Source organism: Manis pentadactyla, chromosome 15, assembly GCF_030020395.1.
Source record: "Manis pentadactyla isolate mManPen7 chromosome 15, mManPen7.hap1, whole genome shotgun sequence".
Lineage (NCBI taxonomy): Eukaryota > Metazoa > Chordata > Mammalia > Pholidota > Manidae > Manis > Manis pentadactyla.
Window position 1 is genome coordinate 2,013,630 of NC_080033.1, and position 15,839 is coordinate 2,029,468.

The 15,839-nt window shown below is 43.8% G+C and overlaps 1 protein-coding gene across 1 annotated transcript in view; it reads left to right on the plus strand.

Annotated features, from left to right (window-relative positions):
- ZNF541 (zinc finger protein 541) overlaps positions 1–14,355 on the plus strand; it is a 37,767-nt gene extending 23,412 nt beyond the window's left edge. The window contains exons 10-17 of the mRNA XM_057492946.1: positions 4,212–4,275; positions 4,873–5,015; positions 5,390–5,493; positions 6,688–6,763; positions 7,314–7,402; positions 13,453–13,593; positions 13,757–13,938; positions 14,049–14,355. Coding sequence (XP_057348929.1) covers positions 4,212–4,275; positions 4,873–5,015; positions 5,390–5,493; positions 6,688–6,763; positions 7,314–7,402; positions 13,453–13,593; positions 13,757–13,938; positions 14,049–14,220 — 971 coding nt within the window. The 3' untranslated portion in view covers positions 14,221–14,355. The remainder of the gene's footprint in view (positions 1–4,211; positions 4,276–4,872; positions 5,016–5,389; positions 5,494–6,687; positions 6,764–7,313; positions 7,403–13,452; positions 13,594–13,756; positions 13,939–14,048) is intronic.
- The last annotated feature ends 1,484 nt before the right edge of the window (positions 14,356–15,839 follow it).

Consider the following 15,839-nt stretch of genomic DNA (forward strand, 5'->3'; position numbering starts at 1 on the left):
CCTTTTATATTCTGGATGCAAGCCCATTTTTAGATATATGATTTGGGAATTCTGTCCTGTTTCATGTCTTGTCTTTTCATTTTATTTATGGTATTTATGGTACAAGAGTTTTTATTTTTTGTCACTTGTGCTTTTGGTGTTGTATCTATGGTTTTGCCTGACCAAAAGTCACAATTGCTTTTTAAGTCAGTTAAGAAAAGAGAAGAAATATGCAATTATGCTGACTTTTACTCCTTTTTCTTCTACGAGTTTTATAATTTTAACTCCTACATTTAGGTCTTTGATCGATTTTAAGTTAACTTTTATGTATTAGTGAGGTAGGAGTCTAAATTCATTCCTTTGCATGTAGATATCAGTTGTTCCAGCACCGTTTGTTAAAGAGATTATTCTTTCCCCCATTGAGCTGGTGTGGCACCTTTGTGGAAAATCAACTGACCATAGTGATTTTAAATTTTTCTTCTTTTTTAATACAGACAGTTACAACTGTAAGTTCCCTTGGAGCATTGCTTTAGCTACATTCCATAAATTTTGGTTATGTTCTTCTTTCCTTTATCTCAAAGTATTTCCTAATTTCTCTTTTGATTTCTTCTTAAATACACCGATTATTGAGGAGTGTGTTGTTTTATTTCCACATATTTGTGAATTTTCCAAATTGTCTCCTTTTATTGATTTCTAATTTAATTCTGTTGTAGTCAGAGAACATACTTTGTATTAAGTTGGTCCTTTTAAATTTATTGAGACATGTTTTGTGAGCTAGAATATGTTCTGTCCTGAAGCATGATGTCCCATGTGCACTTGAGAAGAATATACTCTACTGATGTTGGGTGGAATGCACCATAGATGTTTCTGTGTCTTGTTTTATTCTGCGTGGTTGTCCTATCCATTACTGCAAGTACTGAAATCTCCAACTATTGTTTTTAATTGTTTATTTCATACTCAATTGTGTCAGTTTCTTCTTCATGTATTTTTGGACTCTGTTTTTAGGTGCATATATACTTACAATTGTCATATCTTCCTGATGATGTGATTGTTTTTTTCATGATATGACTACAATGTTATTTATCATCACTGCAATAATTTTATCATAATCTCTAGGGTTTTTAAAATTTTTTCTAAAAGTCTAATTAGCCTAACATTAATACCATTCTGCCTCTTTTAAGGTTGTTTACTTGGTATATTTTTTCTATCCTTGTATTTTCAACCTGCTGATGTTTTTTAAAATGAACCATGTCTCCTATAGATAATATTAGTTGGATTATATATTTTTTATCTAATCTGACAAACTCTGCCTTTTGATCGGTTTATTCAATCCAGTGTCATTTAATGTTACATTGATATAGGGAGGTTTACATTTGCCTTTTTGCTTTTTATTTTCAGTATGTACCTTGCCTTTTTCTCCTTCTGTTCCTCTATTCTGGCTTTCTTTTGTATTAAGTGTTTTCTATTGTAACATTTTAATTCATTTAGTTTTTCATTTTTTTCTTAGTCATTTCTTGGTGGTTGCTCTACAACTTAAAGCTACATCTTAACATTATCAGAATCTGTTCAGATGTATAACTTACAGTGAAATATAGAAACATTACTCCTTTATAGCTCTATTTCTCCTAACCCCTTTGCTCTTATTTATATATGTACTTTATATATTTCATTTTCTATATGTGTGTGTGTATATATAAACCAGCAATACATTGTTTAGTTCTTACATTATACGATTTTGTATTATGTAACAAAAACAGAGAATAAAGGAAAGCAATCATTATTTATACAATTTGTTATATAACATTTTTAGCTACCATTTCTCATCTCTTCATTTATTCCTGTGGATTTGAGTTACTTTATGGAGTGTTATTTACTGCAATGCATCTCCCCTCTGTTGTGTGTTGTTGTCATATATATGTTTATAAATTACAGGCCTATAACACTAGTGTTTCATGCAATTACCTTTAAGTCAATTAAGAAAAGAGAAGAAATATGCAATTATACTGACTTTTATCATTATCTATATAAGTACATTTACCAGTGTTTTGTGTTTGTTTGTTTAGATTCAGGTTACTATCTGATGTTGTTTTCTCTTTCAGTCTGAAGAACTTCCTGTAGTATTTATTTTCATTGTGGAGGTGTAATTCACATGTCATACAATTCATCCCTTTAAAGTATACAATACAGTGGTGGTTGGTATATTCTCAGAGCTGTGCAACTGTTGCTACCATCAATTTCCAGATATTTTCATCATGTCCAAGGGAGCCCTGTACTCAGCAGTCACTCTTGTCCCTCCCCTCCCGACCCTGTCCCCAGCCGTAGGTAACCACTGATCTACTTTCTGTCCTGTAGGCTCAGCTCTTCTGAACATTTCATATAAGTGGGAATCATATGATGTGTGCTTCTCTGTGTCTTCTTCCAGTAAGCATGAAAACTTAGGGTTTCACCCATGTTTTGTATATCAGAACTTCATTTCTTTTCATGGCTGAATAGTTCTTTCCCTTTAATGTTCCTTGTAAGACAGGTCTGCTAGCAACAAGTTTCCTCAGTTTTTATTTACCTAAGGATGTCTTTTTTCACCTTCATTTGTGAAAGGTAATTTGCTGGATATAAGATTCTTGGTTGAGTTTTTACTTCCAGCAATGAGGTCATATTGTCCCACTGCCTTCCAACTGCTGTCATGTCCGATGAGAAGTCAGCTGTTAATCTTACTGGAGTGTACATGTATATCATGTTATTTTTCTCTTTTTGCTTTCCAGATCTTTATCTTTGGCTTTCAATATTTTGCCTATGATGTGCCCAGATGGAGAGCTCTTTGTGTTTATGCTACTTGGAGTTTATAGAGTTTCTTGGATGTATGTATTGTTTTTTCATCACATTTTGGGCATTTTCTGCCATGAAATACTTTAAATATTTTCCTGTTTTTTCTCCACTCCTCCTTGTATTCCCATTACACATGTTGCTGCACTTATTGATGCCCCACATTTCTCTGTGGCTTTTCATTTTCCTTCATTCATTTTTCTCTCTTTTTCAAAATCCATCATCTCCATGGATCTATCTTTAACTTGACTGCTGGTTTCCTCTGCCAGCTCAAATCTACATTTTGGTTATTGTCCTTTCTTAACTCCAAAATTTCCATTTGGTTTTTTTTTTTTAAACAATTTCTACCTCTTAATAGTATTCTCTCTTTGATGAGGATTTTTCATTGTACCTTCCTTTAGTTCTTTAGGCATGAGAGCTGGGAGAGGGAGCCCCTGTATCCCTGGCTGCACCTCCCTGGAGTAGAGCCCTCCAAGTAGAGCTTCTGAAACACAGTGCATGGGGTTGGTAGGTAAGGGAAGAAACCATGCCTCAGATGGCACAAACCCACTATTCTTACCAAGATTTAGTCAGTTGTCCTCAATGAATATTTCTTAAAATGCTATATACTTTAAGGATAACTTCCAGAGACTTTCACTGCTTTTAAAATAATTTTTACCAGTTAATTTGTTGTTTTACTCTTTGTCTTTTCAGAAGTCCTAGTCCTCTTCCACATGATGTTTTTAAAATTTTTTATTGTGACAAGAAGAGTTAACATAAGACCTACCCTTTTAACAAATGTTTTAAGTGTTCAATATAGTATTGCTGGCAGTGCCTTATAGCAGATCTCTAGACTTTATTCATCTTGCTTAACTGAGACTTTACATTCCTTGGTTAGTAACTCCCCATTTCCCACAACCCTAACCCTGGCCACCACCATTCCACCCTTTGGTTATATGAATTTGACTGTTCTAGATACTACATGTTAAGTGCATTCATGCAGTATTTCTCTTTCTGACTGGCTTATTTCATTTAATGTCCTCAAGGGGTTCATCCATGTTGTCGCATATTGCAAAATGTCCTTTTTTAAAGGCTAAATAGAATTCCACTGTACATATAAAGCACATATTCTTTACCCATTCATATGTCGATGGGCATCTTGGTTGTTTCCATATCTTAGCTATTGTGAATCACGTTGCAGTGAACATGGGAGTGCAGGTATCTCTTTGCAAGCCTGATTTCAGTCCTTTTGGGTAAATACCCAGTAGTGGGGTTGCTGGATCATACGGTAGTTCTATTTAGTTTTCTGAGGGAGCTCCCTACCTTGCAATCTTGGAAACCCTGCTTTCAGCTGCTCTACAGAGGCAGGTAGAAGGGGCCCCTGCATCACTTCCAGTCAGTGTTCTTGAAGCTTTCTGTTGCATATTTTCTAGATCAAGTGGATGACTCACCTGACATCCGTGTGATCAAGGATGACACCAAGCCCCGCGTTCGATCGTGAGTTGGAACAGACTTAGAACCTGGGGGTCCTTTCAAAGTGGGGATATTTTTACCCTCCTTGTGTTCCCCCAGAGCTCCTTCCCCCCAGGGAGGTTAGCTCCTCTCTGGGAGAGAAGTGGTAGATTTCTCTGGGTGTATGTGGGAAGTTCCTTCAAAATTCCTTCTATCTGGGCATCTCATAGTTGGGCCCACGGGGACAAATGCCCAGGACCCTGGGGACATAGGTAGAACTGGTGAAGGCACATGTGAGGCTTGAGTATCCATGGAATGTGACTAGAGGGATGTGGCCATGGATGTAGAAGCATGCCAGGCACCAGCATACACCTCCCCTGTCCTGGACCCCTAGAGGGGAACCTGAGGGAGAAGCCTGGCGATAAAATTGGAGGAAGGGAGTGTAGCTGGACGGTATCTAGAACACTTGCCCATGTCTGTCAGGGGTGACAAATACTCCCCAGATGCATCCGGGAGATGACAGAGGTTTCCACAGAGCAGGGTTGTGGCCTGAGAGCAGGGCACATCACACATCTCCATCTTATTTCCCATCTTAGTCACATATGTATGTCTCGTGTGTGTGTGTGTGTCGCCTCATTTCAGACGCATCAACATAGGAAGCCGGTTTCAGGCCGAGATCCCGGAGCTCCAGGAGCGCCCTGTGGCTGAGACCAGTGAACATGGAGCTTCTCTGGTCTGGAAGCCATGGGGAGATGTGATGAGCAATCCAGAAACACAGGATAGAGGTGGCTGACACATGGGGGCCAAATTCCCAAGGGTACCCCTCCTTCCCTCATCTCCAAGGAGTTCCTCCTCCCAGGTCTCACCTAGACCAAGAAGCAGTATCCCTGGGTGGGGTAGCAGGCTGTGGGACCGGGACTTCTCCTCCCGCCCCCCATTCTTCTCATGCAGTAACCAGCCAGGCCATCCTGAGCAGGTGCCAGGAGCAGGGTTTCTGCCCTTCCTCCCTGTCCTTCCCTTCACCTGCTTTTCAGGGAGCTGTGAGGGAGACAGTGGCAAGGAGCCCCTCTCTGTGCTTTTGGGGACGTCTCCTCCCCGCATTCACTGACTCCCTGTCCCCTCTCACTCACGCTCTGCTGGGGACATTTGCTGGGAACAGTGACTGAGCTCTGCAACGTGGCCTGCTCCAGCGCGATGCCAGGAGGGGGCACCAACCTGGAGCTCGCTCTGCACTGCCTGCACGAGGCCCAGGGCGATGTCCTGGTGAGCTGGAGGCAGGGGCGGGCTTGGCGGGTCCCTGGGAAGCCCCTGCTCTCCTGAGGCTGGGGATCTGGTGCACGTAATGTGCCATCTGCGTACCTTGCGGCTCATGAAATCTGAAGAAAGGCCACCCATCCTCCCCAGTGGCTGTGGGGTTGATGTCCTTGTCAGTTGTAGGGAAGTGTGCAGATGGGGCTCAGTTAGTCAGTTACTTACCTGGGGCAGTGGCAGAGCACCAGGTTCCTCCGAGATCACAGGGGCACAGGGAGCGGAGCCGAGTAGACTGACTCAGGTCCTGCATTAATCTGGTTTATCGATGGAGCTTTATCTTTTTTATTAAAAACCCTTGTATGAAAACCCCTGATGCAACAAAAATATCTGCTTCCTCCAAGGACCCGCTTCACAATCCTGAAGTTTAGAAAATAAAAAGTCCCACTCTGAGTAGTGGGAAGGGAGGTCATGTCACCCGAGTTAGGGCCCCAGGAGTCAGTGTTGGCAACTGTACTTTTCCTCAAGTTGCAAGACAGTGACTGGCACATAGTAGGTGCTCAGCAGAGTAACCAGCACATGTGTGTTGGCCCTCGTGAGTGTCGTGGCCCTGGGGCACGGCTGGCTTTGGGGCCCCCCTCGGTCTAATGCTCTGCTTCCACCATTTTTGAAATTAACAAATCTTCAAAAAGGGGCCTGCATTTTCATTTTGCACTGGGCCCTGCAGGTTCCATGGCCAGTCCCGATCGGGTTTGCACTGGTGAGCAAGACAAAACCCTTCTCCGTGGGGCTTACGTTTTAATTTTAGGAGAGTCAAAGGGAAATCTGTTTTTAAAAATTGTTAGTGGTTAGTGCCGTGAAGAAAATAAACTGGGGCGTGGCACAGGCAGGGCTCCTACAAATGCCAGTCCTTGACGAAGGAAGGAGCTGGTGCCGGAATAAATCTGCACCTGCTTCCTTCATCAAGAAAACCCTACTGAGAAAAACCCCAGCTGCACTCAGCAGTATGCGTAGTGACGGAGCCGGTACGTCCACTGCAGTTCACAGGCCGCAGCCAGTCCACGGCCCCACCACGCGCTGAGTAGCCCTGGAGTGAGGGAGGCTTTAGGGGGGCGTGTCAGTGCTTTTCAAATGAATGAAGGGATGAAGGCAGGCCTCCACCTCACCTTCCCTCCCTCAGAAAGTAGCCTGCTTTCCTTCCTGCTCCAGGTGGCCCTAGAGACCCTCCTACTGAGCGGACCCCAGAAGCCGCCGACTCACCCTCTCGCCAACTATCACTACGCAGGTACTGGAGCGAGGCTGCGGGGGTGGGTGTGCCCGGCTAGTACCCGGGAGCCAGTCGGTCTCGGCGGCAGGCTCTGCTTGTGCCCCTGGGCGTGCTCTTGGGGCCCTCCTTCTCCTGCCTTTCCAGAAGGGCCTTTCCTCTCCAGGGGACCTCAGGGGGTGCCTCTCTCTCCTGGCTGGGTCCTCCCTTCCCCCTTCCAGTGGTTCCCTCAGGGGCTGTGCCCAGCCAGGAAAGGGATCCCCTGGCCAGGGAGAGGTGAAGGCGGGCTCAGATGCAGTGGCTGAGCACCCCAGCCTGGGAGTCAGGCAGCTGGGGGTCCCTGCCTCCCGTTGGCAAGTCTGTTAACCAATGAAGCCTTGTTATTGCATCTGTAAAGTGGGGATAGTATTGATCCCAACCTGCTAAGGTTTTTCGAAGGATTGTATGAGATAAAACAGAATTCTTGGCACATACTTGGTACTCGGTAATGACAGCTTTAAAAAGGGCAGGCTGCATTTCCGCCACGGCTGCGGCCGCAGAACTGTCCTTTTCCCTTCTGTTTCTCCGATAGGTTCAGACGTCTGGACCCCCACAGAGAAGGAGCTCTTTAATAAGGCATTCCAGGCTCATAAGAAGGACTTTTCCTTGATACACAAGATGGTAAGGTGTATGTGGGTGGAGTGGTGTAGACAAGGTCTCGTCTCACACTGCTGAGCCGAGCTAGAGCTGGAGGGCCTGTCAGGGTGATATGCTGTTCACACTGTAAACTGTAATTTAAAACCATTGATGTGAACAACTCCAGACAGTACAGAAATGCCATCACGTGCTCACAGCCCTCCACACCCATCCCCATAGTCCTACTTCTGAATGATGACCTCTGACTTCGGTTGGGCACCTCAGGCATTTGCCCGTACAGATCTTACGTGCATATACACGTGTATTTAGAAAAGGATGTGATCATACTACACTTAATGTTCTGCTGATGTTTTTTGTTCTTTTAACTTGATACACACAAAACTGCACGTAACCAAAATATAAGATTTGATGTTTTGACATATTTTTACCTGCAAAACCATCACCATGGTCAAGATAAGAAACACATTCATCACCCCCAAAAGTTTCCTCCTGCCCCTGTGGTAAATTGCTTTTTCCTATCACCCCTGTCCCTCCCTAATCACCTCCTTATCTTCTTTCTGTCACTATAAATTAGTTTGCATTTTCCAGAGTTTTCTATCTATCCTGCAGCATGTGCACTGCTTGTCTGCCTTGTCTGACTTCTTACACTCAGCGTCATTATTTTGAGGTTCATCCATGTTATTGTGTGGACCCTTTTTCTTGCTGAGGAGTATTCCATTGTGTGGATGTAACACAGTTTGTGTTAATCATTCACCTATTGGACATCTGTGTGGTTTCCAAGTGATCTGCAATTATAAATAAAGCTGCTGTGAACATTCACATTCAAATCTCTACATGAACAAGTACTGTTGTTCAGGGGGAGGGCAGCAAATACTTAGGAAAGGAATGAGTGGCTCACATGGTAGGTGTACATTTAACTTTTCAAAAAAGTGCCAAACTTACACAAAGGGGTTGTACTATTTCACATTCCCACTGGCAGGTACAAGAGTTCCAGTTGCTCCACAACATCTCCAGCACTTGATATGGTCGGTTTTTTTAAATCGTAGCCATTCTAATGAGTATGCAGAGGTATCTCACTGCGTTTCCCCCTGACTAATGTTGCTGAACAACTCTTCATGTGCTTGTTTGCTATCTGTGAGCCTTCTTTGGTGTCTGTTTGCTTCTTTGCCTTTGTTTTCACTGGGATGTTTGTGTTTTTATTGAGTTGTAGAAGTTCATTATTTGTTGTGGGCACAAGTCTTTTATCCAGATATATGCTTTGCAAGTATTTTCTCCCAATCTGTAGCTTTTTAGTCTTTTAACAGTGTCTTTTGAAGAAAGTTTTAAATTTTAATTAAATTCGATTGATTAATTTTTCTTTCATGGTCCGTGATTTTGGTGTTGTATCTAAGAAGTCTTTGCCTAACCCAAAGTCACAGAGCTTTTCCTCTATGTCTTCTTCTAGAAGCTTTATAGTTTTAGGATTTACATTTAGACGTATGGTCCATTCTGGGTTAGTTTTTGTATGTAGTGCATGGTATGGATTGCAGTTCCATCTTTTCCTGTGGATATTTAGTTGTTCCAGTGCCTTTTGTTGAAGAGGCCATATTTTCTCCACTCAGCTGCCTTTGTACCGTGTCAGATAGCAGTTGGCTGTGTATGTATGGGTTCTTTTTATATGTATTGTTGGATTCTATTTGTTAAAACTGTCTCTGGAATTTCCCCCGTGTCCATGGTGGGTACTGGTCTGTAGCTGTCTCTCCTGCGGTGCGTTTGTCTGGCTTTGGGATGGGGGTAGTGCTGACCTTGTAGAATGAGTTCAGAAGTGTTCCCTCCACTTCAATTTTTTTTTTGTAAGAGTTTGTTTAGAATTGGTTTACTTCTTCCTTCCTTAAATAATTGGACCTGCACTTTCTTTGTATGGAGGTTCTTGAAGTACAAATTTAACTTATTTAATAGATATGTGGCTACTCAGGTTATCAATGTCTTTTTGAGTGAACCTTGGTAGATTTTGTCTTTCAAGGACTGTTGTACCTTTCTTCTAAGTTGTCTGATGTATTAGCATAAAGTTGTTTATTATATTCTTACATTATCCTTTTTGAATTTATAGACTATAGTGATAGCGCCTCTCTCATTCCTGGTATCGGTAATATATCTTTTTATTCTGATCTGACTAAAGGCTTATCAATTTTATTGATTTTCTCAAAAAACTAGTTTTGGCTTCCTGGTTTTTCTGTATTTGATTTATTTATTCTTCAATTTCTACTGTTTGCTTTGGGTTGAAATTGCTCTTCTTTTTCTAGTTTCTGAAAATGGACACTGAGGTTATTGATTTGAGACCTTTCTTCTTCCCAAACATGGGTTTTAGTGCTATAAGTTTCCCTCAAAGTATTTCTTTGATAAGTTTTCTTATTTTGGATTTTCATTTTTATTCAATTTGAAATACTTTTTCATTTCCCTTTTGATTTCTCTTTTGAACTATGAATATTTAGAAGTATGTTAGTCTCCAAGTATTTGAGGATTTTGCATAGTTCTTCAGTTAATTGATTTTTAAGTTAATGCCATTGTGATCAGTTAATGCATGTGACCTTGCATGACTTGAATCCTTTTAAATTTATTGACTATTTTTTATAGTCCAGAGCATGGTTTACGTCTTGGTAAATGTTCTTAGTGCACTTAAAGGAGGTGTACCTGCTGTGCGTGAGTGGAGCTCTATAAATGAGAGTTCGTTGTGGCTCACAGTGTGGTTTAGGTTTTCCACTCCTTTACTGTCTAATTATTCTAGAAATTGTTAAGAATGGGATATTAAAATGCTTTCCTCTAATTGTGGGTCTACTTTTCCCCGAAGTTCTGTAATTTTTTGCTTCATATATTTTGAAGCTCTGATGTAGACATATAAACTTTTAGGATTCTTTTGTCTTCTTGATTAATTGACCCTTTTATCATTATGAAATTATTTTCTTTATCTCTGGTACTACTATTTGCTCTGAAATCTACTTTTTCTGATATTAGTATATCCAACCTCTCCAGCTTTCTTAAAATGGGTGCTAGCATGCTATATCTTTTTCATCATCTCATTTTTAAACTATTTAGCCTTTATATCTCAAGTGTGTTCTTGTAAATAACATGTGTTTGGTGTTGCTTTTTTATTTCATATTAAATATTCAGCCTTTTAAATTAGGGTGTTTAGAACATTCACGTTTAATGTTGTTATTGAATGGTTAGGTTTAAGTCCGTCATCTTGCTATTTGTTTTCTATTTGTCCCATCTGTTGTTTGTTTCCCCTTTCCACTTTTTCTGCCTTCTTTTGGATTAATGTACTAAATTTTAGGATTCTGTTTTATCTCCTTTATCAGCTTATTGGCTATAACTCTGTATTTTATTATTTCGGTGGTTGCTTTAGGGTTAATAGTATGCATCATTAACTTACCACAGTCTCCCTTCAAGTGATTTGATAACATTTCATGTGCAGAATGAAAACCTTCCAGTAGTTTACTTACATTTCTCCTCCTGGCCTTTATACAATTGTTGTTATGCATTTTATTTTACATATGTTGTAAACCCCACTATACATTGTTGATATTTTTGTTTAAATGTAAATTATTTTTAGAGAGTTTTAAATAATAAAAAGTCTTATATAGTGACCCATGTACTTACATTTTCATTGCTCTGCATTCCTTTATGTAGATGCATATTTCCATCTGGTATCATTTTCCAGAAGGAAAGAAATATAAGTCATTTAACATTTCTTAAAGTGCAGATTTGCCAATAATGAATTCTTCCAGCTTTTGTATAGGTAAAAAAGAACCTTTATTTGGCCTTCATTTCTGAAAGATATCTTTGTTAACAAAGTGTGGAATTCTAGCTTGACAGGCTTTTTTCCCTGTAATTTAAAGAGGTAATTTACTTTCTTCTGGCTCTTATTATTTTTAACAAGAAATCTCCAGATTTCCTTGTCTTTTGGTCCTCTGCATATAACATGTCTTTTTTTTTCTGGCGGGCTATTTGTCGGAATTTCTCTTTATCACTGGCTTTGAGCAATTTTATTATGATGGGCTTTGGTGTGCTTTCTTTATTTTTCTTTCTTGTGCTTGCAGTTTGTTGAGCTTCTTGTATCTGTGGGTTTATAGTTTTCCTTACATTTGGGGAAATTCAGTCTTGTTTCTTCAAACATTTCTTGCATCCCCCCTTCTCCTTTGGGGGCTCCACTTAGTGGGTGCTGGGCTTCCTGCAGCTGTCCGGGAGTCACTGATGCTCTTTTCATTTCTACTGATTCTTTTCTTCTCTGTGTGTTTCATTTTGGATGACTTTTATTGCTATATTTCCAGGTTCAGTAATCCTTTCTTCTGCAGTATCTAACCTGCAGTGTAGTTTTCATCCAGACATTGTAATTTTAATCTCTAGGAGTTCTGTTTGGGTCTCTTTTGTGTCCCATGTCTCTACTTAACTTTTTGAACATATAATGTACAATTATAATGACTTTTAGTGCCCTTTCCTGCTAATTCTAACATCTGTGTCCATTCTGGGTTGATTTTGATGGATTGATTTTTTTCCCATTATATGTCATATTTTCCTGCTTTCCATGCCTGGTAATTTTTCAGTGGATTCCTGGCATTGTGAATTATAGCTTGTTAAGTGCTGAATATTTTTGTATTCTTTTTTTTTTTTTTTGTATTCTTAATAAGTATTCTTGAACTTTGTTCTGATACATGGTTACTTGAAAACAGCTTGTTCCTTTTGGGTACTGGTTTTAAATTTGTTTAAATTGAACCATTTTTGTCTAAGGCTAATTATTCCTCATTACGGAAGCAAAACCCTCCTCATTTCTCTATCAATGTCCCATGAATTATGAGTTTTTTCCCACCCCAGCGGGTGGAAACCAGGTGCTATTCCTGGCCCTGTGTGAGGTGCCTTTTTGTCTACTTCTTCCAGGCGGTTCTTTACCCAGTTTTGGGCCACCTCATATGCCCATGCTGGTCAGCACATTGCTGAACACTCGAGGGGAGCTCCCCCCAGATCTCTGGAATTTTCCTCTGAGCAGCTCTTCCCTGTCCTGCCTTGTCCTGTGAACTCTCACCACCTTGTTCTCCCAGAACGCCCCCTCCCATCTCAGCTCAGGAAGCCCACCGGGCTCTGCCCGGACCCCTCTCCCCAGACCATGGCCTGGAAACTCTCTCAGGGTGTACTGTGTAGGGACAGTGGGGGCTTATTTTCTGTCTCTCAGAAAGACTTGTTCTTGGCTTGCCTAGCGTCTCACCAAACATCATTTCAGACATTTTGACTGTTTCTTCTCATTGTTTTGAATGGGAAGGTAAATGTAGCCCCTTTTTGCTCCATCTTGTTTGGAAGCAGAAGTCCAAGTTCTTTTTTTACCTTCCAACCTAGTGATATTTCTTAGTCAGAGGATTTACTACTCTGGCTCCTAGTCTTTGAAGATATACAGAGCTGAAAAAATTTCACATGGAGAAAGTATTTTCTGAAGTGAGCCCCACATCTTAAATGGCCAATTTAATTTTCCTGAGAAATTGTCTTCCTAGAGCAATTAAACTTTCCTGTTCTGCTTTGTTTTAACAGAAGTTATTATTAATGGGGTCCATTCTTAGTGGAGGGAGAGCACATGGTGGGGTCTGAATGCCCAAGGATCTGACTGTGCCCTCAAAACCTCCTCCTCCTCTCGTGGGCCACCTATCTCTGCACTGCAGGGCTCTGCCTGGCTGTTGCAAAGGCTTTGTGGTACCTGCTGATGAGGGCATCCTGCTGCAGGGAGTCCCAGGTGGTAAATGCATAGCCATTAGGCCTGACGTCACAGTGAGCGCCTGTGTAGGGAGCCCTCGTGTACACCTTCCCATTGGGAAGGCCTCCTGGGATTGACTTGGGACTCAGCGTGCAGAGCTTGGACGGTGCTGGCTACGGTGGCTTCACCCTGATCCCCTCATCACCAGCAGGACTCTGTGCTTCTGTGCTCCTTGTAGCCCAGGGGCGTGCCAAGCCCAAGGGGAGAGACATTCCAGGAGAGCTTTCAGGAAGTGCCTAGCCCCACGGTGAGGGGGCGTGTGAGGCAGTGCCTAAAGCCCGCTGCTGTTTTCTTTCACCAGGTCCAGACAAAGACCGTGGCCCAGTGTGTAGAGTATTACTACACCTGGCAAAAAAGGATCAAGTTTGACTGTGGTCGGGCCCCAGGACTGGGAAAGAGGGTCAGAAGAAAGCTGGGCCAGGCAGACCCAACAGAAACAAAGGTAGGGGATTCTGGGGCAAGGGGTTCTCACTGGAGTTCAGTGCTGGTCTGAAGACCTACTGACCACCCAGGTCGGGGTGGGGAAGGGGCCCCTACAGAGGAAAGCATCACCCTCAGAAGGGTGGAAGGTCGGCACCCTGATATCACTTCTGCCCCTTCTGCAGGCCACTTGCAGCCCTAAGAAGAGACGCAACCACCATCCAACCCTTGAGTTGAAGACAGAGACGGAGAGTGGCAGGGGAGAATCCGTCATCACCGCAAGCCCAAGTGCTGCTCCCAAGCGGATCCCTGAGCCTCCAGGGCGCGTCCAGGGCCAAGGCGCTTTTCCCTGCAGGGAGTGTGAGAGGTGGGCACCAGCCCTGTCCCTGGATGCACCCGCACAGCCTGCCCTCTGTCCCTGTGGCCCTCAGCCCACCTTCCCCCTGCTCTGACCTGTGTCCTCTGCTGACTCTGCAGGGTGTTTGACAAGATAAAGAGTCGAAATGCCCACATGAAGCGGCACCGGCTTCAGGACCCCGTGGAACCAAGTGTCAGGGCGGAAAGACCAGCAAAGGCCTTCCAGCTGAAAGAGGAGGAGAAGGAGGAGGAAGGGGAGATGGGGGCTGACATGGGCCCCTTGCAGGGGTGATTTGGGCTGTGAGCCGGGGCAAGGGAGCAAGTCATCAGGATGACGACCTCGGGCCCTGTCACCTCTCCCTTCAGCCTCCCAGAGGTGTTCAGGGCATCCCTCTGCCTCCAGCACCACCCCCACCTGCCTAGAGAAGGCCGAGGCATGGACACCCAGTGGGAAAATACCTCCGGATCTCCCAACATGTTGGACTCCTCATCAGGAGACTGTGCCCTCTGCATTTAGCCCCTAGTATGGCAATGACTTTGCACATTGTTAGGTTTTTTTTGTAGGTGTCGATTTGTAAATTTTATTAAATTGTATTCTTAAGCAGCTGTTCTCTGGCTTCTCTGGCCTGTTGAGCCAACAAAGGCTTTAGGACTCCTGCCACTCACCAGCGCCACAGAAACGCGTGAGCTGAGTCTCCACCCTGGAGGGGCAGAGTCCCCATACATTCCGGGAGCCGGCCCTGAGGTGCCCACTGCAGTGTGTGTCAGCGCCCAGTCCATGCAGCGGGCCCACAGCGACACAGGAGGGACACAGGAGCTCCCCTCATGGAGCTCACATTATAGGAGCATGAGAGCAGCAGGAATAAATAAGCAAAGAGGTGACTTTAGCTATTGCTTTGGGCCCTAAGGACAGAAGAGCAGCAGCATAGTGACCAGAAGTCAGGACATGACAGGGGTTCCAGTGTGTCCGGGGTGAAGTCAGGGTCTCCCAGCAGCAGCCAGCTCAGCATGCGGATCACCGCGGGGATGAGGATCACCCCCTCCTGCCCCGAGGTCCAAACCAGAGGGCACAGGAAAGAGCACGGTCCTCCCTCCTTCCTCGTGTCCCTTTTTAAGAGCGGGGAGAGCTTGTAACGGTCTCCAGAAGAATGCCTCTGGGTCCATTGGTCAGGACTGGGGCCCATGCTTTTTCTAAACTGATCCCTGGCAGTAGGAAGCGATATGGCCGCAGTCATCCCGATATCCAAGGTCTCCCCAGGACCGGGGGAAACCAGCATATTTCCTCAGGTTTCCTGCCATCTGACCGAAGCGGAAATTCTTTCTGCCAGGAAAAGAAGAGGAAGCATGAGTGGCTACTGGGTCGGCAGCCCTTGCGTCCACCACAAGGTGACAGGAGGAAAATAAGGCAGGGGCTCAAATCCTAAAGAGTGACCAGGGTGTGGCCGATGGCGTTAGGGGGACGGCCAGGGCAGGCCACCCGGAGGAGGCTGCTGAGGCCACGGTCTGGATTCCAGGCCCCGGCATGGCAAGTGCTGACTCTGCCACGGGAACTAGCGGAGGGTTAAAAGCTCTGTGGCTGCTGTGCCGAGGTTGCAGGAGGCAAGACGGCAAGCCTGGAGAGGTGACAGAGGCTCTCAGAGACGACGGTGGCCTGGGCTGGGTAGCCGTAAAGAGGGACAGAAACTCAGGGATTAGGGATGCGCCTCAGGAGACTCAGACTTACTGATGGGTCACCCATCACGGAGAGAGGTGAAAAAGGACAGATCAAGGCTGGCCTGCTAGTTTTGGAGCTTGAGCGCTGAGTAGATGCCATTAAATCAAATGGGAAAAAGGGACACATCAGAGGATTGATTGCTTCAAGCTGTGATTGTGTCTGCGTTCTGAGAGACTGGTGAGGGGAGGATGGTAGAT